Source organism: Drosophila innubila (assembly GCF_004354385.1).
Source record: "Drosophila innubila isolate TH190305 chromosome 2L unlocalized genomic scaffold, UK_Dinn_1.0 5_B_2L, whole genome shotgun sequence".
Taxonomy (NCBI): Eukaryota; Metazoa; Arthropoda; class Insecta; order Diptera; family Drosophilidae; genus Drosophila; species Drosophila innubila.
The window spans coordinates 5246034-5274013 of NW_022995373.1; the positions used below are offsets into that span (position 1 = coordinate 5246034).

The 27980-nt window shown below is 31.9% G+C and overlaps 1 protein-coding gene across 2 annotated transcripts; it reads left to right on the forward strand.

Moving 5' to 3' along the window:
• Positions 1-1290: 1290 nt before the first annotated feature.
• On the forward strand, positions 1291-27123 carry LOC117782597 (protein unc-13 homolog 4B). 2 transcript variants are annotated; one of them, XM_034619615.1, is made up of 15 exons: positions 1291-1477; positions 11633-11906; positions 20162-20502; positions 20710-20757; positions 21482-21641; positions 22618-23438; positions 23607-23821; positions 23890-24170; positions 24253-24343; positions 24410-24483; positions 25515-25880; positions 25940-26200; positions 26264-26433; positions 26494-26672; positions 26727-27123. In XM_034619615.1, the coding sequence occupies exons 1-15, from the start codon at positions 1395-1397 to the stop codon at positions 26816-26818; spliced, it is 3456 nt and encodes a 1151-aa protein (XP_034475506.1). In that variant the 5' UTR covers positions 1291-1394; the 3' UTR covers positions 26819-27123. The 2 variants fall into 2 exon arrangements, with proteins under 2 accessions (XP_034475506.1, XP_034475507.1); XM_034619616.1 differs by lacking the exons at positions 1291-1477; positions 11633-11906 and adding an exon at positions 16705-17152.
• Positions 27124-27980: the final 857 nt, after the last annotated feature.

Here is a 27980-nt window from a genome sequence, read left to right on the forward strand (position 1 = left end):
GGGAGCTTTTAAAAAGAAAAACATTATTGCTTCTTGATATATCTCAACCAATCTCACATGATATTATTATGAATTTGTTTTTGTTTTATACGTCCTGACAAAATTTGGTTAAAATCGGTTCACTATAACATATAGCTGACCAGGAATAATCGGTCAAAAATTAAGGTTTAGTATAACAATTTTTGTTTTTTTTTGCTCATTATCTATCAGGAAGTATAAAACTTATTAGAATCGGTTGTGGCAATCTTAAGAAACGCTTAAAAATTCAAGCTCACCTTTAGATTAAGCTTTAAAAAAATACCAAATTTTAAAAATTAAAGTGTATAAAATAAAATGGTTTTGATAAATTAAGAATTAAGTGTAATCTGTAAGTACTATTACAAAAGCTGTTTTTGGACAACCCGAATTTTTTCATTTTAATTTTAGATTTACCTTTTTCAGAGAGGATTGCATATTTCACAATTTCTCAAACTGCCAAACCCGAATTTAAAAAGCTTTAGTTTTTTTTATATGCTAATAAGTATATCAAAAGACAAAGAATCGAACAAATGGTGGTACCGTGGCGCTCTGGTTAGAGAGGCCGCTTCAGTTGTGAAGCAATAGGCGGCGGTTCGAATCCCACTCATAACAAATTAAAATAACAATTATAAAATTACTAAAACAGTATAAAATGCAAATAAATCAAAATGTAAAAATAAAAAAAATTATAAATGTAAAGAACTATTTTGTTTAATTTTATTATTTATTTTAATTTTAAGAACATTTATTCTTAAAATAATGACTTGGTTTTATCTATAATGTTCTTAAAATCAAGATGTGTTCTTTTAATTTAAGAATTTTATGTTCTCGACGCATTTTTTTATCAGTGTACTCTGATAAATTGTAAATATCAAAAATCAATCAGACTTATGTTTGTATTTCAATGTCCTATGTCCAAAAATCTAGCATCCGGAGATTAAACACTTTAAGTTCCTAAAAAAAGCCGCGAGTAAAATCAAATTGGAAAAACATGTTTTAAGTCAGTGTTGTTTTTTTTTTTTTTTTTTGAAATATACAAAAAGAATAACGAAAAAGCTTTTTTATTATTTAGTTATTCGGAGAATGCACTGCCATTTCAGTTTCAGTTGAATTTGCAACTTGCAATAGCTTACTTACAGATCATATGGGTAAATGTTCGCACTGTAAAGAAATTCAGCATCCAAGTACACACATAAGCTATTTATAAATGTGAGTGTAGAACGTAGATTAACAAAAGCGTCATAAGTTGGAGAGAAGCTTTGACTCACTGCTGATTTCACATCAGTTCGTTCCGTGCTGTCTCCGTGCTTTGAGGTGCTTTTTCTGTTGTAGTTATTTCTTTCGCTCTCCGGTACCAAATTCGAAACACCAACAAAATGGATGAGGAGCAAATGTGGAAAGGCGTTTATAATAAATTGCAAGAGATAAAAATGAACCCTCCTACGGAGCACGAGCATCAGTGAGTTTTAAAATGAGCACACAATAAGCATGAATCACAATAGATTGTATACGATACGTATGTATGTATGTGTATAATTTATACATTTATAATTATTCGCGTATAAATCTAATAAGGGTACAGAACATATACATATGTATATGAACATGTGTTTATCACTATATCAAGCACTAAGATGTACATATTAATGTACGCAAATCATGTGTACATAAATGTACATATATATCACAGAATTACAAATATGAAATACACTTTTCTCATATGATAGCAAATCCGGTTTGTTTATTAACTAACATGTTACCATTTAAGTACAAACATAGTATTCTACAAACAAATGAATGCATACATAGTATTGGTACAAATTTGGTACAATCTGTGTACAAGTAAATTTGTCTATAAAGTTTTCATTATTAAAGTAGAATATTCAGAGGTGTTACAGAAATCCCCACAGATTATGTGACTTGTCAGAAAAGCCGGTGACGCACAGTGGGACATAAGCAGGTGGGGACGGTATTTAAATCATTTTTTCGATGAAAGCGATTGTAAAAGTAATAAATGCATTCAATAGAGAAATCTTTAAAGATTGCAAATCCAATAGATTTTTGAAATCAGGTAAAATTTGTGGGCGTGACAGCCTCTCAAAGTTGACCCTTATTTCAGTTGCTAAATATGCAAACTTTAAAACTGGTTTGTTGTGAAGTTATACGACCGATCTTTATGTTTTTGATTACATCTGCAAAGCATGTTCTTTTCTAATTAAATGCCGTAGAATTGACTTTGTTGACTTTTTATCCCAGAAACGTTTAAAAAAAAACACTAAAATAAGGCTATTATTTGACTTTAATGGAATATAACTTCAAATGTACCCCTTTGGACTCAATCCCACTACTACAGGAGTCTTCTTAATTCTCTTACTAAGTAGCCCCGGTCTTTCTTGCGTCCAGGAGCGTCAAAAAAGTTACAGAGCAAAAACTTATGCAACCTCGCAAAAAAAATGGTGATAGAAGCGGAAGAGCGCAGTGCAATTATAAGAGATTAAAAAAAAAAATTTGTTCTTTTTTTTTAAATCAGCGTAAGAATACTAATTAAGTTGTTAAAAATATGAAAAAAGAATGAAATTTATATTTTGGGCAAATTGATTTTTTTTAAATTTTACATGTAAATTATGCATTGAAAATATTTTTCAACTTTGATCGAAAGCCCTGAATCAACCAGTAGGCCTATCACGCAGTGCAAACACTCATTTTAAAGCTCAAGAAGTTTTTTTTATCAAATTTTTAAAATATCTTTATTGGCTCAAAAGATATGATTTTTGTACTGCAGAATCAGAGATAGTCCCACTGTGTGACGTCTCACCTGACAAATTCACTGTTATGATTCTGCACGTCTTCGAATCAACGTTTGCCTCTAAAGCTGACAGCTGACTAATATTTTCTAACTTTCATTTATTAAGATAACAAAAGAGCTAACATAACGTTTGATAAAAAATACATAGTACCAAAATGTACTGTACACATAAAGAATTATCTAGCAGATTTGGTACATTATTGATACATCTATAGATATTATTTGGTGAAAAGCAACATTTATTCTGACGATGATATATATATTGATAGAATTGTGCGACATTACCCTCGCTATTTTATCCCCTTTTTTTTAACCCGCCACTTTATCAAGTCTGTACCAAAACCAACAAAAGTCAATAAATTTTTGGTTGCTTTTCGGTTGGCTTACATTTCTGGAACGCCCCTGTATATTCTTTGTGAAATATTGTCGCAAAAATCTATTTTGACAAAATTGTTGACAATATCGTAAGCATTAGTGGAAACTCCACTCTGTTAACGTGGAAACACGACAAATTAAAAGTCGCGCCTAGTTTATAATTTTTATCGATATTACAAACTTACAAATCCCATGAAATTATCCAAAAGAAAACACTTCATTTCAGATATACAAGTTTGTAAATTACTAAAAAAGTTAAAATATATTAATTTATGCATTTCCTATAAAATGCTAGGGAAATTTATGTAACGTAACGTCATCTAACGTAACTTGTCATAATAAGGCTAATTAAAATAGAAGTTGAAGAGAATTTTAAATTAAAAAACGTGGAAATTAACTTACATTATTTAACATTATATTCAAAAATGTTTTTCCAAAAAGGCTTGCCTATTTCGCAGAGTTTTGCGCTTTTCAGTCCCAACACAAAAAAAAACTTCCATTTTCGTTACGTAACGTCATCGCATATTTTTGCTTATTACTGCCGACGGCAGTTCGCGCTAGTGACGAAAGCAGCACGAAGGGTGCGAAAGGCGACTAGCAATATATACAGCTTATATGGAAAATTTGCTATGACTGTCCGATAAGATCAAGTTATATACCGATCGAAAGGTTTAGTCCTAACTAACAAAATGGTATGCTAAAACTTTTGCTAGCTCTCCTGGTTCATGATATAAGTGTGAGGTGCAAAATTTAAATGATTGCCGCTAGAGGGGCTGTTGAGGCCTTTTGGTAAAATTTTGTTTTTTTTTAATTAAAAATACGCGACGATTTATACCTCGATCACCCAAATCCGATAACTGGTTCAAAAGATAATTACATTTGAAATAGTGGTGGACTTCTCAAAATGAAATAAAAAGTCAGTTTGTTTGTGTGTTTGTTTGTTTGTATCAAAGCGCTACAAAAGCTAAGATTTTATGATGAGGATTTATTCCTCTTCGAAAATCTAGAATTGTTTGTTTTACGACTTTTCGAAAAAACCGCTAAATTAGCGGGAAACGCTAAATTAAAATTTAAGCCCCCGCAGTTTCCAAACCATAAATGCTACAGATATGTCCTCTATATATTTTTGGAAAGGTAATTTTGAGGGTTTTTAGACGTGCCTCTAATCTTTTTATATAAAGTGATCAGGTATAATTTTACTGGTGTAAAAATGTTTTTTGGCTCACATTTTGGCGATTTTGGAAAAATTGGCATTCAACATTTTTATCAAATTTTAATATGTTATAGTCAATAAAATTTCGTTTTTTGACATATCACACTTGTCCGTGACAATTCGCTTTCTCAAGATTGTAACAAATAAGTGTATATTTACATTATTCATAGTGTTAAAATATGATGGCAGCAATAACTTGACATAGCTGCGAACCTATGTAGCAGACAGCTTTTGAGCGGCAAATATAATCAGTGTTGCCAGAAATTTTTTCGCGTTGCGACAATAACCAGTTGTCAGAAATTTTTTTTGTAGCATTGCTGGCAGTAATAAGCTAAAAGAATTAAATTGTTGGCATCTTTCTACAACTGCTTTTTAATATTAGTAAAATAACAATCAGTAACATTTGAAACAAAATAACTTCTGATATCTTCCAAAAAAAAAACATTTTCACGAGGTCAAGGGATCTAGGGACAAAAGGCTAGATGACCCAAAATTTCTGATATCCAATTTTGTGACGAACAAGAAAAAATTAAATATGAAGATTATATAAATATTTTAATCACACATTACACATTAGGCAAACAGCCTACATACCTTTTACCTAAAAATTGCTTTTTTGCGGAGTCCCAACTCAAAAAAACTTTCATTTTCGTAACGTTACGTCATCGCATATTTTTGTTATATTTTTTAACCGGAAAAGACGATTCCTTTCATCTTATTCCCTAAATATAGTTAAACTGAATTGCTACTTAATGTAACGTAACGGGGTTGTGGAAATGCTCATATGCAATAAATTGAAAATATTATTATGTTAAAATATAGTGTTTATACCAGTTACTTAAAAAATAAATAAAAGGGATATTGTGTTTGTTGGAATGTATGTAACAGGGAGAAGGACCCTTCGACCCTGCAAAGTAAATATTTTCTGGTCAGCATCAAACAGATGACTCGATATAGCAAAGTCCGTCTATCCGTCCGTCCGCCTGTGTGGGCGCCTAAATCTCAGAGACTATAAGAGAGATAGAGCAACCAAACTCTCGCACGCAGATCCCAAAGGCGTTAGAAGAGGTCAAGTTTGTTTTACATTTTTGTCACGGCTCCCTCCGCCTAGAAGACAGAACGGCAGCTATGGCGATTTAATATTTTCAAAGTACTACAAGTATTTTCTTTAAAATACTTTTATATATATTGAAACAAGTAACGGATATACTATGGTCGGGATTAGAGATGGGCACGGGCCTTCTTTTTGAGGCCCGGGCCCGAAATCAATTTGTAAAGCCAGGCCCTGTCATATTTTCAAAAAGTCCCGGCCCCAGCCCGGGCCGAAATTATGATATAGCATAGACAAATTTTTATTTACTTTTCTTATATTCATAACTTTTTTCCAAATCCGATTTGAAATTTACTTGTTATGTAAAAACCTGATTTATTTTCTTTGCTAATTTTAGCGATTTATGTTTTTTCCTCCTATTTACGCATTTGATAGGTTGAAAAATTAAACTTGATAAGCAAATCGGTGCGTATCGATAATATATATGCATGAATGATATTAACAGTGAATTATTACAGAAAAAGTTTTATTAATCCATATAAAAAGTAAGTGTAAAATCGTGACTTTTCGGGCCTACCGAGCCCGTTTTCGATTTTCAGGCCCGAAGCCCGCGGATTTTTTGAAGAGGCCCGCGTGACACGAAGCCCGAAAAGCCCCGTGCCCATCTCTAGTCGGGATCTCGACTACAGCCTTTCCGACTAGTTTTTTTTATTACTTTATTTTCTTTTCTTTCTTTGTTTTTTTTTTTATTTTGTTTTTTACTTTGTTTTTTTTTTTTAATTTTGTTCTCTGTATTTTACTGTTTTTTATTTGTTTTGGTTTGTTTTTTTTTTACTTGGTTGCTTTGCTGTTTTTTTTTTGCACTTTAATTTTTTATATTTATTTATTATTTTTAATTTTATATTTATTTATTTTTCTTAATTTTATATTTTATTTTATTTGGCCGGCGACTCTAGCCATCGAGCCACAAGACTTAAAAAAAAGTCCTCCTATTTATTGGCCAACAATAAAGAGTGCTTTGACTATTTTGATACTATTGTTTTTCTGTTGTCATAAAAATTCAATATATCTACCATATTTCTATACATTATACAGAATACAAAGATATTTTAAGTACGAAACGGTCTTGTACTTGGTATTATGTTCTTGTTTAAAAAAAAAAACATACTTTTTTTTGAAATTCGAGTACAATTTGTACTTAAGTGAAGTAATATTAGTACGAAATGACCTTAAAAGTTTAGTGCGAAAACATTCTTAAATCAAACCCGCAGAACGACATTTTTTCTGAGTGTAAAGATCTTTTCTTTTAAATCGTTATAAGAATGAAATTTGGCTATATATTGTTGCTATTTGTTATGCTTACGCTGCAAAGAAAGCTAACATCAGGGCTACAGCATAAAATTTGTTTTACAGATGCCAAAGCTGCTGTTAACAGACTGCGATCACTATATTAGTCTCAGGCATAAAATGTTACGATCATTCACTCATCATTGTACAGGCCAAACGCCTTAAGCTATGAGTTTGAAATTTTGGGACAACAAAGTTCATCGGGAGATAAGTTCGCGTTTTGGAAAATTCGACCCTCAAAGTTTGCGTTTATTTTGATTTAGTGCTTAGGTAGTGCAGAGGATGGTGGCGAGATTTTAGGCGAGATTTTAATTTTTATTAATTTTTACAGTTTGGTCAAAATCGGGTTACTATATCATATAGCTGACATTTGGTTCAACTTAACCTTTGGTAGGAAAAACTTTTTTGTTGTTTTGAGTTTTCTTAACCAAACTCACAGAATATGTTACATCCTGTACAAATTTGGTTAAAATCGAGTGACTATATCTTATAGCTGCCATAGGAGCAATGGGGTTCAACTTAACCTTGAGTATAAAGAATTTTTATGTTTGTTTTTTTTTTTTAAATTAACTCAGCCAAACTAACACAATATGTCTTTTTTACTAAATGTTACACCCTGTCGAAATTTGGCTTAAATCAAATGACTATAGGATATAAACCATTGGATGCAAATTAACTTTTAGTACAAAACTTTTTTTTTTAATTTTTGAGCTATCCCAACCAAACTAAAAAAATATTTTTTTTTTCTAAATTTGCTGAAAATCGGATGACTATATCATATAGCTGCCATATGAATGTCGGGTTCACATTCACTTTTAGTGTGAAAACCTTTATTAATTTTTGCAATATCTAAAATAAACTCACAGATTCGCTTTTGCACGCCAAATATCTAACTTTTCTGCCACATCTAGCAGCGTTCATACAATTATTCGTTTATCTTACAAAAAATTTTATATTTGTTAAATTTATTGCTACCTATTGCATTGGGCATAAAATTTCCAACGACAAAAAATTTTTAATTTTTTTTTTTAAATAGTATAATAACTGATAATATTTGCTTGGTACGAACGGTGATAAAACGTAGGAGTCTGATTTGTATAAGAAGGTACCATGTCATTTAGCAAGTACTGTTTACTGATCCATAAGAAGTAAAGAAGGGATTTCTGATTAAAAAAACCTGCCGAATAAACCCATTGTTATAAATAAAGACCCTTTGACCTTAAAAGACAGAACCTGCAGTTCTATTATATAAATCAGCTACTAATTCTTACATTCAGCAGGAAATGTCCAACAACAAAAAATTTTAAACTTTGATCAAATAGTGTTATTCCTGATAATAATTGTTTCGTACGAACGATGGAAAAACTTAGTAAAAGAGCTGATGAAAAATCGACTAAATTATCGATTCATCGATATTTTTGGAATTTTTTAAATCATCGATGATTTTTTTTTGCAGGCGTGCATTTTATAAGGCGGCATTTTAAAGTGTCATTCATGAGCGTAATTTCAAAAGCGTGATTTAAAAGCGTCAATTCATTGCTCAAAAAGTTGGAAAAGCTATAGTTTGGTGGTGGTGTTCAGAGATTGTGTAATTCAAGGACAGACCATAATAAAAATCCTTTAATTTTATTGTCATATTATATTTATTTACATTTTTTTTATGTATAAAAGGTAATAGGAGAGGATAACATGTATAAAGCCGAAATCCTTTCACTAATGTAATTGAAATTTGAAATGGCGCCAAAAAATAAATAACGATGCTTTATCATCGATGTTTTTGGCTTACAAAATTAAATTTTTGTGTTGAAGAAGTTTATTAAAGCAAGGTATAAGAAGTGCCACTCTTTTCACTTTCCTTACCGCTAGTGAAGCGAGCTTGGGGCGGTTGTAATTAAAATCTTTATTCCATCAGCATCGTTTTACCCAACTACATTAGAAAAGTTTAAGATAAATCAACGAGTCAAGAAATATCTATGTGAAAGACATAATAATGCTCTAAAGAAACGCAGAAAGCGGTCATAAATTTGAACGCATATATTTATTTTTCACATATGAAATTTATCGAGCTCATAGTCAAACTTCACACTACAGTTATTCTCACAACATATCGTTCTTTAAAACGCTTTAATTTTGTGACCACAATAACAAAAGTTAATTTTTTAACAACACGTTAGCCTGTATTTTGACTCTTTTTGGTATATTTTTTTCATACCGACGTAAGGAAACGTTTTGTTGAGCAAGAATGGTGAATTTATTTAAGAATACGTCACATTTAAGTAAATTGACCATGGTCATCGCTTTTTTATTCATGAACTAGTAGACGGAGCTGAAGAGTACTGATCCAAGAGTACTGACCAAGGGCGTAGACATTGCCCTCACTCACAGCTTACAAATTTTTAAATCCACTAAGAGTTGTATCACATCACATTAAATAACAAAGATATCTCAAATTTTGTACTTTTCACTGCTTAGAGGGCTTGAGAATAAATTCCAACTGTGGTACTCATGGTATTCATGGCAGTATACCGGTTTTTAGTGTGGGTCTAAGAACAAAAAATTGTGCCCACTGCCTACGCCCGTGAGTAATACACTTTCCTGTTTAGTATTCAATGCAGTTTGTTCTTGTTGAGGGGTGCAACGCTTCTGTGTACGTTCAACGGAGTATTTTCTGCATGGTGAATAGCCACGCATCTGAACATACACATACTATTGTAAGTCAAGTTCACGAAGCGAGAAATTTACATTCATTATATGTATCTGTGTAAGCGGGTTTCTATGTTTTGGTATAAACATATATATCTACATACGTACAAATGTTATGTTGTCCAATGCTTATACATACATATCTTTCCCTGCTAACCTGTGAAGCTTCTATTATTAAAGCAGTTAGTTCACAATAGTCGTGTTTGAAAGGTGTGTTAATCAGTTTGTCAACGATTTTTTTTTTGTTTTGTGTGGGAAATCGATTTAACCATTGATTTTATTAAATGAAATTCCTTTTTACACATACTTGAGAATATGCAAGTTAAAGGCAAATTTGAAATGAAGTTTCGCGATAGATTAAATAATTTTAGGCTACAGTGTGCGCAGTCAATATTAGTATGTGGAGCTAAAAGGTAAAAAAACAGAATGTAAATTAAATATAAATCTAAATGAAATGACGAGTGTTGTAGAAAGTTAAATGATGTGGCAATCAAAAATCGTAAACAGTGGCTCTTAAATTTTATATGATATTCATGTTTTATGTCAAAGACAATAGAATCCAGAAGACACACGAAGAAACCCAAACTTAAAATTCATTAAGTTTTACTATATACCGGGTGACCAGAAATAACGGAAACAAACATTTTCAATCATAATTTTAATAAACGAAAGAAATTAGGCAAAACAACAATTAGTAACGATAACTTGGACCACTGGTAGTAAGATTCTAAGTCGGTTTCGTTATGGCCCCGTCCAGCGGAGATGCACAGGTCGCAGGTCTTCGGGCGACAATCGGTTCCACTCCAAGCGCAGCGATTGCTTCAGCGCTTTCAAACTTTTATGAGGCTTACCACAGGCCCGAACTTCCAATTTCGACAGCTAGCTGCTAGATCCTTCAAAATAAAGAAATTATATTGAAAATTGTTATGTATTGTATTCCCAAAGGAAAAAATTAAAAAATGTACTTTAAAAGATGCTATCACAGCTCAAAATGATCAAACTCATTGCAATAATACAATCAGTTGAAACAAATTTTAAGGAAAGAACTTTTAAACAATGGATGCAAAACATGAGAAAAGTTTTGTTATGCTTGCATAGACAAAATGTTCCTGGAGCCTAAGTTGTCACCCCCACTTAAAATTTTTTTTTTGTAATTAAACTTTTTTTAATTTTTAGAATTCATTCATATTCAACATTACTTGAAAATCACTCAGCCGATTTTAAAACATTATACTTTCACGGACTTATATACATTTTTTAAATAACAAATTAATAATGATTTTTCTCCTTCCTGTGATTATATAATTGGATTAATTAAGCTTCCGATAAGATATTAAACATTAAAATCTATGGTGGAAAACCGGCAGGGCATATTAGGGGTTTGCTTGGAATTATTATAATGGAGCTTCATTTAAAATTCAAAAATAAAATTCAAAATTCAAAGGCTTAAAGCAAAGCCATGATAAAACCACTGCAGTTTGAGTAATGTTTTGTAAATTTTATTTTATATGATTTAAAAACATGCCTTCACTTGAAAAACAAGATAAAATTTTACCAGTTAAATAATACTATTATAGAATGCAAATATGGGAAGTTTTTTTTTTATCACTTGGGAGCTCCGGCCCCAGCTCGATTCGATCGCGGTGATGTAGTTGAGCCCTGATGAACAAAGTAGTTTTTCTTTACGAAATTTGGAAAGGACGTATAAGACATAGGCAGACACTTGCCAGTATTGACATATCACCACCAAGTTTTATTGATAGTCTCGGTTTTTTTTAGAACTACGTCCCAAAAAGTGGGCGTGGAAAAAAATTTAACATTTACTTGATCTATCTAAAATTATAGGGACTCTGCATTTTAAATATACGCCTAACTCTGACCATCTCTTAGATCTTTTAGTTCATACGAACAGACGGACATAAGTGTATCGACTCGGCTGTACATATATACACAGAGTATATACACATGGTATTAAAATAAATACAAAAAAAATTCTTTATTATTATGGTTGTGTTTCTATTTGCTTTTCTGTATGAAAGTTATAAGCTAGAATTTCCGGATCTCAATTGTCTGGAGCTTAGAATTAAATCTACATATATAAATTTACTTCCTTTTGCAGATTGCAAAATTCTGATGATGGTTTCTTTGAAAAGTTTGGAGATCTGTTGCGACAAAAATCGCAGCTGGATGAAAATGTCTTCCAGACTTCACTGGCTCCATTTAATGAAGACGAAGAAAGTATTGCGGAGAAAACTGATGACGGCTCTTGCACAGACAGTGGGTTAGAAGTCAAATACGAAAAAAGCATTGACGTTGATGTGCAAAGTGTACAAAGTGTTCCCACGGCTGACAACATACGAGAAGCTGTTTTTGACACGGCGATTTGTATGAATGTAAGTATAATTTTAATAATAAATGTTTGTTTTGCATCTCTGGTTAGGGTGTGTATTAGATATCTGCACGGTGTTAGTTATAGTTCTCGAATTGCAACAATTGTGAAATAATATTTCCGTTTGGTCTGAATCTTTAAATCGTCTAGTATTTAGGAATTTAAATACCCATCTTGACATCTCAATAGATTATAAGTATCCAGCTATTATAGTCTCTGAAATCGTCGGAAGACGGACAGGGCTAATTCAATTCGGTTGAATATACATACATTGCAGCAATACCATTATACATTTTTTCTCCATCTCAAAAAACAATAAATTTTTTTTTTACATAATATTGATTTTCGACCGATTGTTCCTATTACAGCTATATAATAAAGTGGAACTCCATAAACCAAATTTGGTCAGGATATCGGCCTATGCATATCTTTCAGATTGAATAAGATTAAAAAAAAAAAAATAAAGTTTTTTGTAATAAATATTGATTTTTGACTGAAAGTTCCCATTGCGACTGTTTCCGATCCAAAAGTAAAAATATAAGTAGTTTAACGTTAATTTATCTAGATTTTGGAACTCATTTTAGTATAAGTGGTTTAAGAAGCACCGTAAAATAGATTATAGTAAAATAAATAGAGTAAAATATTTCACAAAAATATTAAATTTTTACGTAAAAAGTGTTGTAGACATTATAAAAGATAACGTGATTTATTATAAATATAATCCGCCGAGCTATTTAAAGTAATAATTTTTGTCTTTTACACAATGAGATATGTAAGGAAAAGGGTTATCACTTATTTATATTTGTACCGTGCATAAGTAGGCACGACTGACTCCATAAAATATATATGTTCTTGACCAGTTTCTTTAGCCGATTCGATATCGCCCTGTCCGTTTATCTTCTGTCTCCTTCAGCGAATATAATAGTTTGTGACTCCATATTTATTTTAAATTGTGGGTACCACTTTCCCTTCGTCCACAACTCGAAGAAACGAATTACACGATAAATTTTAAAACAAAGCTATACCTTTGAGTCTTGGCACACATTATAAGTATTTTGGTGCCGATGTTCCCTGAGTTTCATCACGATCCGATAATAAACACGGAAGTTATACAAAAAACATTTTTACGCAGCGTCGGGCCAAAAGAAGAAGAGAACACTGATGCTAGGAACAACATGCGTAGCTGCGATTTATTTGTTCTTGAGTGTATGCATTTAATGTGCTTTTATATGTTTGTACTTGAATGTGTCGGGGTGTCTAAGGGCACTGGGAATCTCGTTGTCGAAGTGTTCATTCAACAAGAGCGTTCTTTATTGTTTTAATGGCTATATGCCATGAACGTAATATAATTATCTTATTCGACTGATTCAGGCAATTCCAACATACTGATGATTAGTGATCTGTTTAAGCCAGTAATTTTTACAATTCTTCTTATAAATTTTCCATACTATATATAGGGTACTCACTTAACTCTGGCAGCGTTACACATGGCCAATGTGGCAGTTTTTAAAACGTGATTAAGTCACAGAATTAACAAAAAGGAAATAGCTCAAACTGTGTACAACAATTGACACAAGAACTAATTTTTCTACTTAATTTTAGGCACTTGTGTTGCTTAAACTTTAAACACTCTTAATTTCCGTTATACTTATCCGATATTGATGAGATTAAGTAGGGTGACTGATAACAATAATATAAGACGTTAATCACCAAGAAGAGATTTTAATTGTTAAAACTGTGGCCATCACTGCGGACGGCAGTTCGCGCTAGATACGAAAGCAGCACGAAGGGTGCGAAGGGCGACTAGCAATATATACAGCTAACAATGAAAATTTGCAACGACTGTCTGATCAGATCGAGTTATATAGCGACCGAAAGGTTTAGTCCTAACTTGCAAAATGGCATGCTAAAACTTTATCTTACTCACCTGGGTCAAGAGATAAGGGTGTGTAAGTGGGAGGGGCAAAACTTAAATGATTGCAGATAATAGGCCTGCTGGGGCCTTTTGATAAAATTTTGGATTTTTTTTAAATTCTTATCAAAAATACGCGTCGATTAATCGTCGATTGATCGATCACCCAAATCCGACAACTAATTCAAAAGATAATTAAATTAAAAATTTTTAGTGGACATCTCGAAATGAAATGAAAGTTCAGTTTGTTTGTTTCTCTGTTTGCATCAAAGCGCTAAAATACCTTAGATGTAATGATGCGGATTTATTCCTTTTCGAACATCTAGAAATTATTGTTCTACGACTTTTTGAAAAAAAAAACGCTAGTTTGGCGGGAAAACGATTAATCCCGCTATAACTGAAACCCCCGCAGTTTCCAAGCCATAGAAGCTACAGATATGTCCTATATATCGTTGAAAGGTAGTTTTGAGGACTTTTTGGCGCACCTTTAAGCATTTTACAGGTGTAATAAGGTTTTCTAACTTGCATTTTTAGCTATTTTTGAAAAATTTTCGGTTTTTTTTTTGATTAATTTATATATTTATTTAAAATTTTAATGTTAAGCTGAATTTTGTTCGTCACAAATATCAGAAATTTTGGGGCTAGAAATTGCTTTTGTCACTAGACTTAAGTTCGTGTAGAGTTTTTCTTTGTGTGATATCCGAAATTTTTGCAATTGTTTTTGCTTTTGACATTGTACCTTTAAAATATATAAATTAAGTTGTTGAATTTCTTTCATATTTATAAAAAAATTTTCTTTAATTATAAAGAGAACCAGGGGGCTCCGCCTCGCTCTCGTTGCTACAGTTGAGCGTACTCTACTGCCGGAGACCCTGTACTTACTATGAAAATAAAAGTTTTTTTTAAAGACTTGGATTTCGCACGATCGGTTCTCTGACAGCTATATGGTAAAGTGGTTAGATTAGAACCAACTTTGGTCAGGATCTATAAGTCTAACTTAAATGCATATTATATTATTTTGGTTACGATATCACGTGAAACAAAAAAGTTTTTCATACTAAGACTTAATATTGGACCGATCGGTCCTATGAAAGCTATATGATATAGGGGTCCGATTTGAACCAACTTTGGTCAGAATATATAAAACCAAGTTAAATGCATATTGTATTAGTTTGGTTAAGATTTCTCATAAAACAAAAAAGTTTTTCACAGTAAAACTTGATTTTCGCCCGATTGGTCCTATAAGAGCTATATGATATAGTAATCTGAATTGTACCAACTTTGGTCATCGTTAGAGCCGTGTTGTCAGAAATCGCCAAACTGTAAGCTAAAAAACCTTATTTCACCTGTAAAATGTTACCTGAGTACTTAAGATAAAATGTTTAAAGGTACGCCTAAAAGTCCTCAAAACTACCTTTCCAACTATATATAGAACATATCTGTAGCTTCTATGGTTTGGAATCTGTTGAGGGATCAATTTTAGCGGGATTTAGCGTTTTCCCGCTAAACCAGCGGTTTTTTTTCAAAAAGTCGTAATACAAACATTTCGAGATTTTGGAAAAGAAATAAGTCCCCACAAGCTTCTTTAGCGCTTTGATGCAAAAAGCCAAACAAACAGACAAACAATTTTTTCATCTCATTTTGAGAAGTCCACTAAAATTTTCAAATTTAATTATCTTTTGAACTAGTTATCTGATTCGGGTGATCGAGGTATCAATCGACGCGTATTTTTAATTAGAATTAAAAAGGCTAACAAAAGGCTCCATTGTAAGCTGTATATATTGCTAATCGCCTTTCGCACCCTTTGTGCTGCTTTCGTCACTAGGGCGAACTGCTGTTCGCAGTGATAATGTCAAAAAAAAAAAGCAATTGCAAAATTTTCTGATATCCCACAAAAAAAAACTCTGCACGACGTAAAAGTCTAGTGACGAAGGCATTTTCCAGCCCCAAAATTCTGATATCGTTACAAAATTGGATATCAAAAATTATGGGGTTGGAATATGCTTTCGTCACTAGTCTTTTACCTCGTGTAGAGGTTTTTTTTGTGGGATATCAGAAATTCTTGCAATTGCTTTTTTTATTGTCACAAAATTGGATATCCAAAATTTTGGGCCTGGAATATACTTTCGTCCCTAGACTTTTACCTCGTGTAGAGGTTTTTTTTGTGGGATCATGTATGTGTGTGATTTTCGGAGCCGGGAAATTGAGAAGCAAAAATTATATTATATTTATAGATGTCTGTGTGCCATCCTTGGTTGCTCTACCTCTCATAGTTGATGCTGATCAAGAATATATAAAGCATTTTTAGGGCCGGAGAGTATTGGTAAAAACTCAAAATGTACTTCAGTTATATTTGCTTATGAGGTACGCCAAAAACATTTTTCATCTGTCTTATCTCATTTTTATACTAACCAAAATTCGAACTGTAAACAAACGAACTGTTTTCCAAAGAAACAACTTAATTATCTACACACTAAATATTAATGTAGATGTTTGTATTAGAAAAACTTATCTACACACGAGTAGTACAAGTATGTGTACACATATACAGTACATACACAAAAAGCATTTGTTTTTCCTACTGTGAATAGCTCTACATACTTTAGAATATACATCGTTCATTATCATTGAGCTTTTTCTCAGTTCCAAAAATAAAACATTTTCTCAAAGCACTCTAGAATATAATTCTTTTCTCTTTATCTTTCGAGGCACTAAGCGTCTGCTTATAGAAAATAATATTGAATTTTTCTCATTCGCATCCAATTCAGCTCACGGTCAACGTAATACTTAAAAATTGCGAAATATTTTGTGTTCAGCATTGACATTGTTACAGAGTTTTACTTTTGGTTTTACAGATTTCTAAAGTGTTTTTAGATCAATAAGTTTTCCAATGATAACTTTTATCTCAATATGTAAAAATAACAAATATTTAAATATACGCAATAATAAAAACGTTAGATGTAAACAGTTCATCCTTTTTCGATCATAATTTCGAGAGTAATTAATAAATTCAATTATTTCTAGTACATTTAAAAATAAAGCTGTGAGTTTTTGTGTTTTTATTGAAAATGAGTTTTTTGTCACTGCACCGCGTTTTACCCAATCAAAGTTCACGAAATTCAACGGGAAAAAAATTAAACTCCTTAAGTTTAAATCGAACGGCAGGTCATGAGACCCGCAGTGTGCGGAAAGTATTATCCACACTTTCTTTAAATGAAACGGGTGAACGACGGAAACGAATTCTTAATCGAAATGGAAGTATATCAAGCCAGCACTTCCGTGGTGTTCATAAAAATTTACTGGAATCCCATGCAAAGGCTGTTTGTCATTCTATGACTGTAAGTAAATATTTAGTATTTGCCGGAGAACTCTTTTATTTACCTTTGCATGAATATATGTTAAGTAGTTATTTATGCTTTTTAGACACATTTTTTTAAGTCGTTCAAATGCTCGACTCAAAATTATCGACTAGTAGATATCGTGTAGGTTAACTTACATACTTATTCAAAACGCAACAAGCAATAATGCAGTGAACGGATATTATTTGTATACCCTGAGTCCATTAAAAATGGGTAAAAATGGGTATAATCTGGGGTGCCACAAAAATCTCTAAGGATTTTGACTTGAGCTGATTTGCAAATCTCTCAAACCAAACCGTAGGTCACACAAAATATTAAAAGACTTAATTTTTCGGAGTATTTAGACCGAGTAAACGCGCAAAACGAGAACGGCAACAAAGAGTTGCTACCATTCACCAAAAAAAAAGTACTAAAATGTATTGTTATTTTTGTTTTTGTTTATAAAGTCGATCCCAAAGTGCTTGGCAGAATGTATGTAATACAATATATGATCAGGAGTCGATTTAGCCATGTTCGTCTGCCTGTCCGTCTGTTTGAACGCGTCGATCTCAGAGACCATAAGAGCTAGAGACTTCAAACTTGGTATGTAGGTTCCTGGATACCATAGGCAGATCAAGTTTTGTTTTTATTGAGATATCTTAACCAAACTGCATTTAAGTTGGTGTTATATATCCTGGCGAAATTTGGAGCAGATCGGTTTCCTATATCAAATAGCTTTTATGGGAAAATCAACTTTTAGTGAACATTACCTGGACACAGGGTATCCTACTGTCGAGCGTGCTCAACTTGTTCTGCTATAAACTACTGATAACGAACCCCTTTTTGCAAAAGTTTCTATGTTTCAATCATATTTGATTAGATTTTTCGAGCTAAAGTGATATCATCGCGTCCAATTTTGATATGCACATTGGATATGTTTTGACTTTTCAAATTATAAAAGAGATTAAATGATTAAAAATCGAAACCCTATAAATAAATAGCAAATGATAAAGAAAATAACAAATACACACACAAAATAATAATAAATGTATGCGGATATTTCTGAATATTGTACTTTTTTACACAACTATGTAGCTTCCGGAATTCTTTCAATAAACATATCAGTAAAAAAGAGTCACAACTCAGAAGCTGTCTTTTTTCACCATATCTTTAATCAAAACCAGTCGGAAAGGCTATAGTCGGGATTCCGACTGTAGGATACCCGTTACTTACTTCAATATATATAAAAATATTTTTAAAAAAAATTACTATCTAATAAAAAAATCTGCAAAACATTTACTTTATATTGAATATTCCTAAAATATAATAATTCAGATAGGTTCCTCATACGAATTCGGAAATTTTTTTTTTTAGAATTGGAAACAAATAGAAAAAAAGCAAAGAATAAAATTTTAGGATTAAAAAAATAGGAATCAAAATTTCATCTAAGAAAAATATTCAGAATACGAAAATTTTGAACCTCATACGATTTTTAATAAAATATTTTGGATTTTTGATTTTCTTAATTCTTATTTTTGACTTTCCAATTTATGTCTTTAATTTTTAATAATAACACGAATAACCTAATTTTGGTTTCCTAATTTAGGATTCCCAAATTTGGATTCTTAATTTTAATTTCCTAATTTTTTTCCGACTTTTCGTATTCTGAGTAATATTTTTCGACATTCGTATAATGAATCATTCAGATATATGTATATATAAATACGTATTTAATTTCTCTAAGGTGTAAGCTCAGTTTCAGTGACTAGAATTCCACTATGATTTTCTTTCGGAAGCATTTGAAAATTCCCAATCAGATGTAGCTAGGTCTAACAATGAAGTACAATCTTTAAATCACGAAAATATCCCAAATTGTTCCACAAAAACCTCTCAACAAGTGAAGATATAAATGGAACTTTCACAAATTAGTTTGTTTGGAATTTCTTTGAAATAGCTATTTAAACTCTCTTTCGAACTTATGTAAACTATAGGTTGCACTATTAGAGTTCTTGAAAAGTTCACTTTTAATGAAAATAAAGACAGGTCTGGTCGCTCTGCTGTAGTAAAATCAGTTTTATTTTATTCTTCGTTTGAGTATGTAGAGAACTCAACAAAACAAAAAATTATAGATTGAAGCATATATTCTTTATCTAAAGCTGAATGCTAGTCAGATCTTGCAGGAGTGATCAGTGGCACTTGTCGCTCTACTCTTATTAAAACCTTATTTTAATAAATTTTATAAAGAAAACTATACAATACAAAAAATTTGTTTATGAGGGTTTGGCTGCGAGTGTAAAACTTCGTTAAAATTAATAATTCACTTTACCTGCGTAGGATACACAAAAATATTTTCCTACACTAAAATAATTTTAGCGTCTAAAGCCTTATAAACGTAAACAGGCTCATAAGTAAATCCATATAAAAGGAAATTTATGAAATTGTCCCATGTTTTTTACATGCTTTAAACTAGTGATGTAAAAATATATCGAAATATCGACAACTCGATTTTCGCGGAAGCGATTATCTAGTACTTCAATTCGATGATTTTTTTGACGGTTTTGATTAAATCGATTTCCATGAAAAATCGACAACTCACTGGGGCTTGTTCTTCGTAGTTCATTTGTAGAATTCAGTTTGGTCGTTCAATTTTGGTTGAACGGCCGTAATAAATACCCTTCCAAATTGCCAAAGTTTGAACAAAACATGAAAACGATGCAAAAAAATAAGATTTATAATAAAAGTATGCGTGTATTCTGTGATTACAATTACGTTTTCAAATAAAAAAAATATTTTTTTTTAAAAAACTCGAAGTTTGCAACTCGATCTACTATTTTCCGATATATCGACAGCTCGATGCTTATTTTTGCGATATTCTATTTTGATATAAAACACGATTCAAAATTTAGATTTACACCACTATTTTAAACAAATTCAAAAGCTACCATACGAACTAATTTAAAAATATCAAATACATAAATTGCATACTCTTAACAATATATTTTCTTACAGGTTGAAGACTTGTATGAAGAAATTTTATTTGAAATATACAACAACATTGGATGTGAGGCAAATGAGGTTTGTACAGATAGTCTGGTTGAGTTTGCTCAAGAAGTATTTAAAATACCTAACTCAAAGCATCTGGAAATTTCTGAAATTGCAAAGAGGAAAGAACCACCAAAAATAAGATTAAATATTGAAATCATAAAAGCTGAAAACTTATTATCAAAGGATTCAAATGGCTTATCTGACCCGTTTGTAACATTGTATTTGGAATCAAATAACTCGCATCGCTACAACACATCGGTAAAAACGGAAACTTTAAATCCTGTATGGGAAGAACATTTTTCATTGTAAGTTTATTAATTTTAAAATGTACATGAAGAATATTGTTTGTTAATATATATTATATTTAATAAGTTGTGCAAATTTTAAACTGTACATTCTGTTAATATTACAACTAGAGTACTTGAATGGATTTTAACTATTGATAATAACCTAAGTAATTTAATTATTGTTAACATTATACTTATACGTTCTATATATTCTTTGACTTGTAGACCAATTACTGAAGGCCATCGAGAGGAAGTTTTGATAATCGAAGTTTGGTAAGCATATCTTTAAATTCTTTTATATATTGATTGAATGAATAACGTTAACAGATTTTACACTCGGTACCCAATTAAGTTTGTTAAAACTAGTTGGAAAGGCTATTGTCGAGACCCCGACTATAGGAATACCCGTTACATACATTTAGGAGCTTGTATGTCTTTTTAAATTAAAACTACTTTTCAGCTGTTCTGTTTACCCGATATTGTTGCGACTAAATAGGATGACAGATACCAAACATAAAGAAAACCAGTGGATATGGTGATTTTTCGCAATTTGCGGGGGCGGAAGGGGGCGCAGAAAAAATTAAAAAAAAACTTGATCTGCGTAAAAAAATCTGTGTGCAACACTTGGTTTCTCTAGCTCTTATAGTCTCTGAGATCTAGGCGGACGGACAGACTGACGGACGTGACTACTTCGACTCGGCTTTTGATGCTGATCAAACTAATACATACATTTCAAACAAATTTCAAGATCAATTTCTTATCTCTAGCACAAAAACCATAATCATGTACTTACCTATTTGAATTGGTTACATGGTGTAGTAAAATTTAAATAAATATGAGTGTCACTTAAGTGAAATCTCTGTTACCGTATTTGAAAAATTTAAAATGTATATTACCTTTTTCAAGACCTTTTAAATTTAGGCTTTATGAAATCATCTGCTTTTAATCGAATGCGAATAACCATATTCCATCATTTTTGTTTAAACAAATTTTCCAGGGATTTTGATGCTGCAGAGACTGTTAAGGAAAAAGTAAACAAGCTTTTGGATGTCAAAGGCGTAAGAGGTCTTAGTAAGTTAATGAAAGAGATTGCCGTTACTGCTTCTTCTGGAAAACATGACAACGAATTAATTGGTCGGGCAGTTATTACACTTAAGGTATAGTATTAAGTACATCCCTTTATTATATAGAAATATTTTTTGTCACTTAAATTAGTTTGTGTTAATCTATGCGTGTGTGTATGTGAGCGATTTAGCGGCAAGAAGTGATGATATAATAAATATTAGTTCTAAAGCCTAGTTTACACTCGGAGCGAACTGAAATCGTTACGTTTGCCCTTTTTCCTCGCTGAAAATCAGCTGTTATGATATGTACAGAATTTTGGTATTTTTGCTATCGATATACGTATTTAATCGACCGTGCGCTTTTATTGAGCCCTGTTAAACCAAATCAGCTGTTCGTAAATAAAATGTAGGAAAGCGTTAAATTAATTATGTTTGTTATTTGTATTTATGTAATTTCAGAGTTATGCATGCTTATTGAATACATTCAATTTTATTTAATTTATTTATTTCATGAAGAAAGTTTTATTTTATTTTTTTTTATATTTATTCATATCTGCGTTCTTCACTTTATCGGTATTTATTTGCTGCACCTTATCCACTTTTCCAAAATCATTAAAACAACGCTTTCTGTTGTGCTCTTAATTGGCGCGCTCATTTTTTTCATTGTTGACTGACGAAAATAGGTTTGAAACCCATTTCCAATACGTAATTGCGAAGAGTGGCTTTAACAGTGCCATGTTATAGTTAACACAACGTTAAATATCAAACTGCGAATCGTAAAATTTTTTTACCGTTTGTTTTGTATGGAGTTTTTGATTTCGCGGTCGTTTCGCTCTAAGTGTAACCAGGCCTTTAAGCTTTAAACGGATTGCCAGGTGATATTTCACAGTTACCTGCTGAGCGTCCTTATCGTCATGTATTGATCAAAATTTGCTTTATTTTTTGTCTATCTGCTTCTTTTTCATACATTGATTTAGAAAGTGGAATAGAAAGTGTACATATTAATATAATTACATTCTAATCATTAATTCAAATATCAAGTTTAACATATTTATTTTACATTTAATAGTCTATACCAGTTTCTGGACTCACAATTTGGTACAAGCTGGAAAAAGGGAACAAAACCAAAAGCCGAGGTTCGGTTTTAGTGAATGTAACACTGAGTGCTGAGAAAAACAAGAATGTTGCGGGACAGGAACATAAACATCTTCTAAAACTGTTGCTCATGCATGAATTGGATGTATCTCAAGTGACTAATTATTGGTGGAATGGAAACTTTAGCACAATGGCTGAAGCTATCAGAAAGCAGCATGCCGTTCAGAGTGGCCTTTCCGTATTTGAGTGTGCTCTTTGTCAATGGCATGCGTATAGTACCGTTCATGAGACGCACAAACTGAATTTTGTACTTTTTAATTCCATACTTGACATTTTGGTTCCAACGATAAACTGTTTACAGAATGATTCTGAAGACGTAAAAATATTTTGGGATGGTGCCAAGCGAATTTTACCATCTTGTTTTTCGGTATTAAGGAAGCTACGTTCTAAAAGTATCGGTGATAATAAAATACTTAAAGCACTTAGTGAAGTCTTGGATATTCTGTCAAAACTTAAAGCTTTGGATGTGCCGCAATCAATTGATATATTTCCGAAAACAGTCTATGGCTGGATAGAAAATGGCGACTCCGAGGAGCCATACAATATTGAAAGTGCTATCGTTGATGCTATAAATAGTGGTGCAAAGGAATGGTTGGAATACATTATAGAAGGCAGCAAACAAGCGAAAGATAATGAATCTGATGAAGATAAACTTCAATATCTAATACAAATTATACAAATGGTTCGATCGGATCTACAACGAGCAATGGAATATTTCGATAAACTTTTTTACCAGTAAGTATAAATCCTTAAACATATTCCCATTGATTTAAACTAAACTTAATATGCATATGCGTATAGCCATGGCCATTAATATTATCCATGCTTGGCGAAACAACCTTTTATATTGTTCAAATTATAAATATTTAAATATATATTATTTTTAATCTTCCTTTCATACAGCAAAATTCGGTTGAACTATTCAACGAAATTGTATCTGTTTTATGACTCAAAACTGATGGAAATATCTAAAGCAATAGTAATAGACGTGTGTTCCAACATTAAAATGCTCGATGTCCCCGATGATCAGTTCGAATATTTACCAAATATAGACAATGTAAATATGGGAACCACGTTATTTGAAGCTTATTTGGTGCTCAAACGTTACAATTCCCTAGGTAAGCATTTTGCAAAATAAAATATATTTGTTCGCTTGATAATCAAGTCTGAAACTCTCAATTATTAGGACAATCACTCTGTCCCAATGATAAATTGCAGATGACTGATTTTTATCAATGGTTTGAAAGAGGCGTTACGCATTGGCTTGATATTTCAGTAATTAAGGCACTGAATCGCATTCAGAAAGCTATAGACTTAGATCAACTCAATGCTGTCGATGAAACAGTGAAATATAGCTCATCTGCAGTGGACACGTTAGCCATTTTTTATCAAATTAAAATATTTTGGCAACAATTGGACTGGCCAGAAATAGAAGGTTCCTACACATTTGTAGCTAAAATTGTAAACGTAAGTAACAAAGCGAATGTATACTTGGTCAGATGTTGAAATAGATTATTATTTATTTCTTAATATTATTATTTGAGATTAGGATATATGTAGATGTTGCGTATTCTACGCACAACGCATGTCTCGACGTGTGGAGAATATAACAAATATTGGAGAGGATGGCGACATGTTCAGTTAGTATTATGATAAAAATCAATATAAATTTACTTTTAATTTACATTATTGTTTTTTTATTCTAGTATTATCAGAAGAGTGGTGCCTAGCTATCAACAACATGGACTACATCCGGCAAAGTTTACCATCATTTATCAAGGTTTGTCTATAATTTAAGTTATTTATTATTAATGACACAAGACAACAGCCAGAAAATAACAAAAACCAAACCCCCTTATTTTTATACGTATATGACACAATATTCAAAAACAACTTTTGTTTTTTTGTGTAGTATAAATTTTTTTAATCTTTATCTTTTTTTTAGAGTAGAAGTGTGTATATTTCAGCTCAACTCCTCAAGAAAACCAAAACCGATTTTACAAAGCTTAACTTTTTTGAAAGCCAATGAATATATCTATAGTTCGTTTATATACATTTTTTAAGTTTCGTCAATAGTCTAACTGCTATTAATTTTTGAACTAAGAAAATTAAAAAAGTCTTTAAATTCTAGGAAAAATCGGAAATTGTATTATTTGTTTGTCTCTTTTAGTTGGAGATTCAAAGTGAAGTGATAGTCGTCCGATTAAAAAGTGGTCAGGAGTGCTTGCGAGTTTAATCGAGATATCTTAAAAACAACAAAAGTTTTCAAACAAAACCTTAATTTTCGACCGACCAAAATTGGTCAGGAAGTTGAAACATTAGAAAATTCACAATCTGAAAGTTTGGTAAGAATGTTTTTCATAACTATATGCTATATGACGTAGTAGTTCGATTTTAATCAATATTTAAAGATTTATAAGACAATAATATTCTATATATAGAATATTCTAAATTATAGAATACACAAACTGTGAGCACTCTATGCCAAATATTTTTTTTGTAGGGCAGAGTTTTTTTTAGAATTTGTTTAAAATTTGATTTTTTTTCTTACTTTTATAAGTGGTGCGTCCACATCTGTCATCATTACTCAAGAATGCCAATACAAATTTTCAAAATCTTTACTTTTTTGGAAGCTAAAAGTACAGCAAAAGTACAGGTTGTAAAAGAAAAGAAATATTCTAAAAGCTTGTTATTTATCGATCAAAATGTAGGTTTGGTTTATATAATAGGTAAAGTATGATTTTTTTGCGTAGCGTAATTAAAAATAATACCAACAATGTTCATTGAATAAATTTATATTTATTTTCACAGGAACTCGGAAGTGAGGATGTTATAAAACGTATAGGAGAGTTTAGATCAAATCTAGAGGCTGAACGATGCACTAGTACTATAAAGGCCGTTATTGATAATGCTCTTGATACTCAACGTAATCAAATTGTTGAGTTAATAGAACATGTTGCCCGTAAAATGTCACCCCCCATTCGACGTTTTCTTACTGAAGGAGCTGAAGTGCTTCACAAGGACTCAAATTCCATGGAAAGGCTGATGATATACTTAGAACAGTCACTAGAGACTTTATATAATACTCTTAACGAAGTTAACTTCAGCAGAATTTTGGAAGGCATTTGGGGAGAATTGTCAATAATAATATATGACCTTATTCAGTCGAATCTCGATGTAAGTATTTATTAGTTTTATTGATTTAATTTTAAACGAATTTACTCGTACTCATACAGAAACGCCGTCCGCCAGCTTTCTTTCAAAACTTAAGAGAAACCCTCCGCACAATGATATCTTGCTTTAAAATTGGCGATACTATAACGTCAGATGTTCAAATATTACTGGAAATTGAAAGTATACTGGATCTACATGCTCTCGAAACATCTGATCTTATTCATCAATTTTATCTCGATCGATTAAAATATCAAAAAGAAGATTCTATAGCACAATTTGGACAACTTACAATTAGTGCGCAACTTACAGATTCCCGGTTATTGGTGCGTTTTCAAGTAAAGAACACCTATAGATATATTTGTATGTATATTCATTATTTATTTCAGCTCAAAATATTGAACGCCCGTAATTTGCGTCCTATGGATAAAAATGGATTATGCGATTCGTTTGTAAAAGTCTCCATGATGCCCACGAGTCGATTTAATGGATTCACATCACTGAAAACTGCAGTTCATAATAAGAATTGCTTCCCCCTTTATGATGAACAATTTAGTATGTAAGTTAATTCGATAAAAATAGTGCAAAGTTTGATCTATAACTTCGGTATATTTAACAGTGATTTAAACGAAGAGCAACGCAACAACGAGAACAGTCTGATTCTATTCAGTGTAAAGGACAAAGATTTATTTGGAATGACAAGCCAATATATTGCCGAATGTTATATAACGTTTGCAGATCTCATAGCTTGTCAAAACGAGCAAATTCTAATGAATCTTTGCAGACCGGAATACACAGGTAAAGTTTCTGAATTGAAATATTTCAAAAATTCACCTTCCATTTTATTTTAAGATTCCGTGACACTGCGAGCACTGGAAAATAGGCAAGGAGATAAACAAGCTAAGGATTTCCTGAAAAAGCTGAGAAGCAAGTCCAATATTTGATACGATAGAATGTCCAATCAAAGACTTTTTATTTCCAGAGTAGATAATGGTATTATTTATATTTTCGCCATACTTGGTACTAAATTCTAAAGCCACTAGATTTTTGCATTTAGAAATCTTTAAATAATCGTATGTACATAAAATAAATGATTGCCTGCATCGTACACTTGTTGGACTGATCGGCTTAAATTTTTTACGGTGTATAGATCCTAAGAATGAACACAGAAAATGTAAGGCAAATAATTTTGTGTCTTATCTGCACCGCTTATGTGCATTTATTTATTAAACGTCAATTAAGAGCAAAACATCATTTAAATCAACATCAAATTAGAAAATGTGACTTAAAATGAACAGTTAAAATAAATAAAAATAATAAATAATAATAAAATTTAAAACTGAAAGGACCAAGAATTAAAAGTTTCGGGGTATCACAAAATTTGTATTATTTATTCAACTGTTGTTGCGAAGATTAAAAATATCCCAATAAGATCAATAAGTATAAATTTCTAAGGGTTGAAGATTTATTTATTAGATTTATTTTAGTGGTAAAAAAGGCACTAAGGGCTGCTTTCTCATCTTGCTATCAACCTTACAGTCTAGACAAATTGGCTGTGAAGGAAACTTTGATTTTCTTGTCAAAAATTTAGCTGCAGGCAGGCTATAATTTACAGTGCAGATCATCCAAACTGTAAGGGTTTAACATTTGGCTTCTACGATTATTTCGGTTTTGCTAAAGGCAACGCCGAACAGTGCATCAATTATTGCATACCTTTATAGATATATGCACAATTAACACAAAAATTTCAAGATTTTAAATATTCCGCCAAACCCTTTGATAAGTGTTGCCCATTTTTAAAAAGTGTGACCCATTGTGTGACACCGAGCTGGCAACTTATGGTAGGGGCACAATGCGGCATCATATTCTGCTTCAATTTCTGACAGCCCGTGGCACTAGTCAAAGTGTTCACATTGACGTCACTTAAAATGTGCTTCACAGCGCTGTGCCAAGCCAAAATGACTGCCGTCAGTGTGAACACTACTTGTCATTTTCACACAGCGCAATGGCTTCAGAAAGTTCTCAAAAATTGAACATTAAACAATAAGCAAGTTCCACAAAAAGAATAAAGACAAACCAGTGGCGCGCTTTTTCGTCCAGCAAACA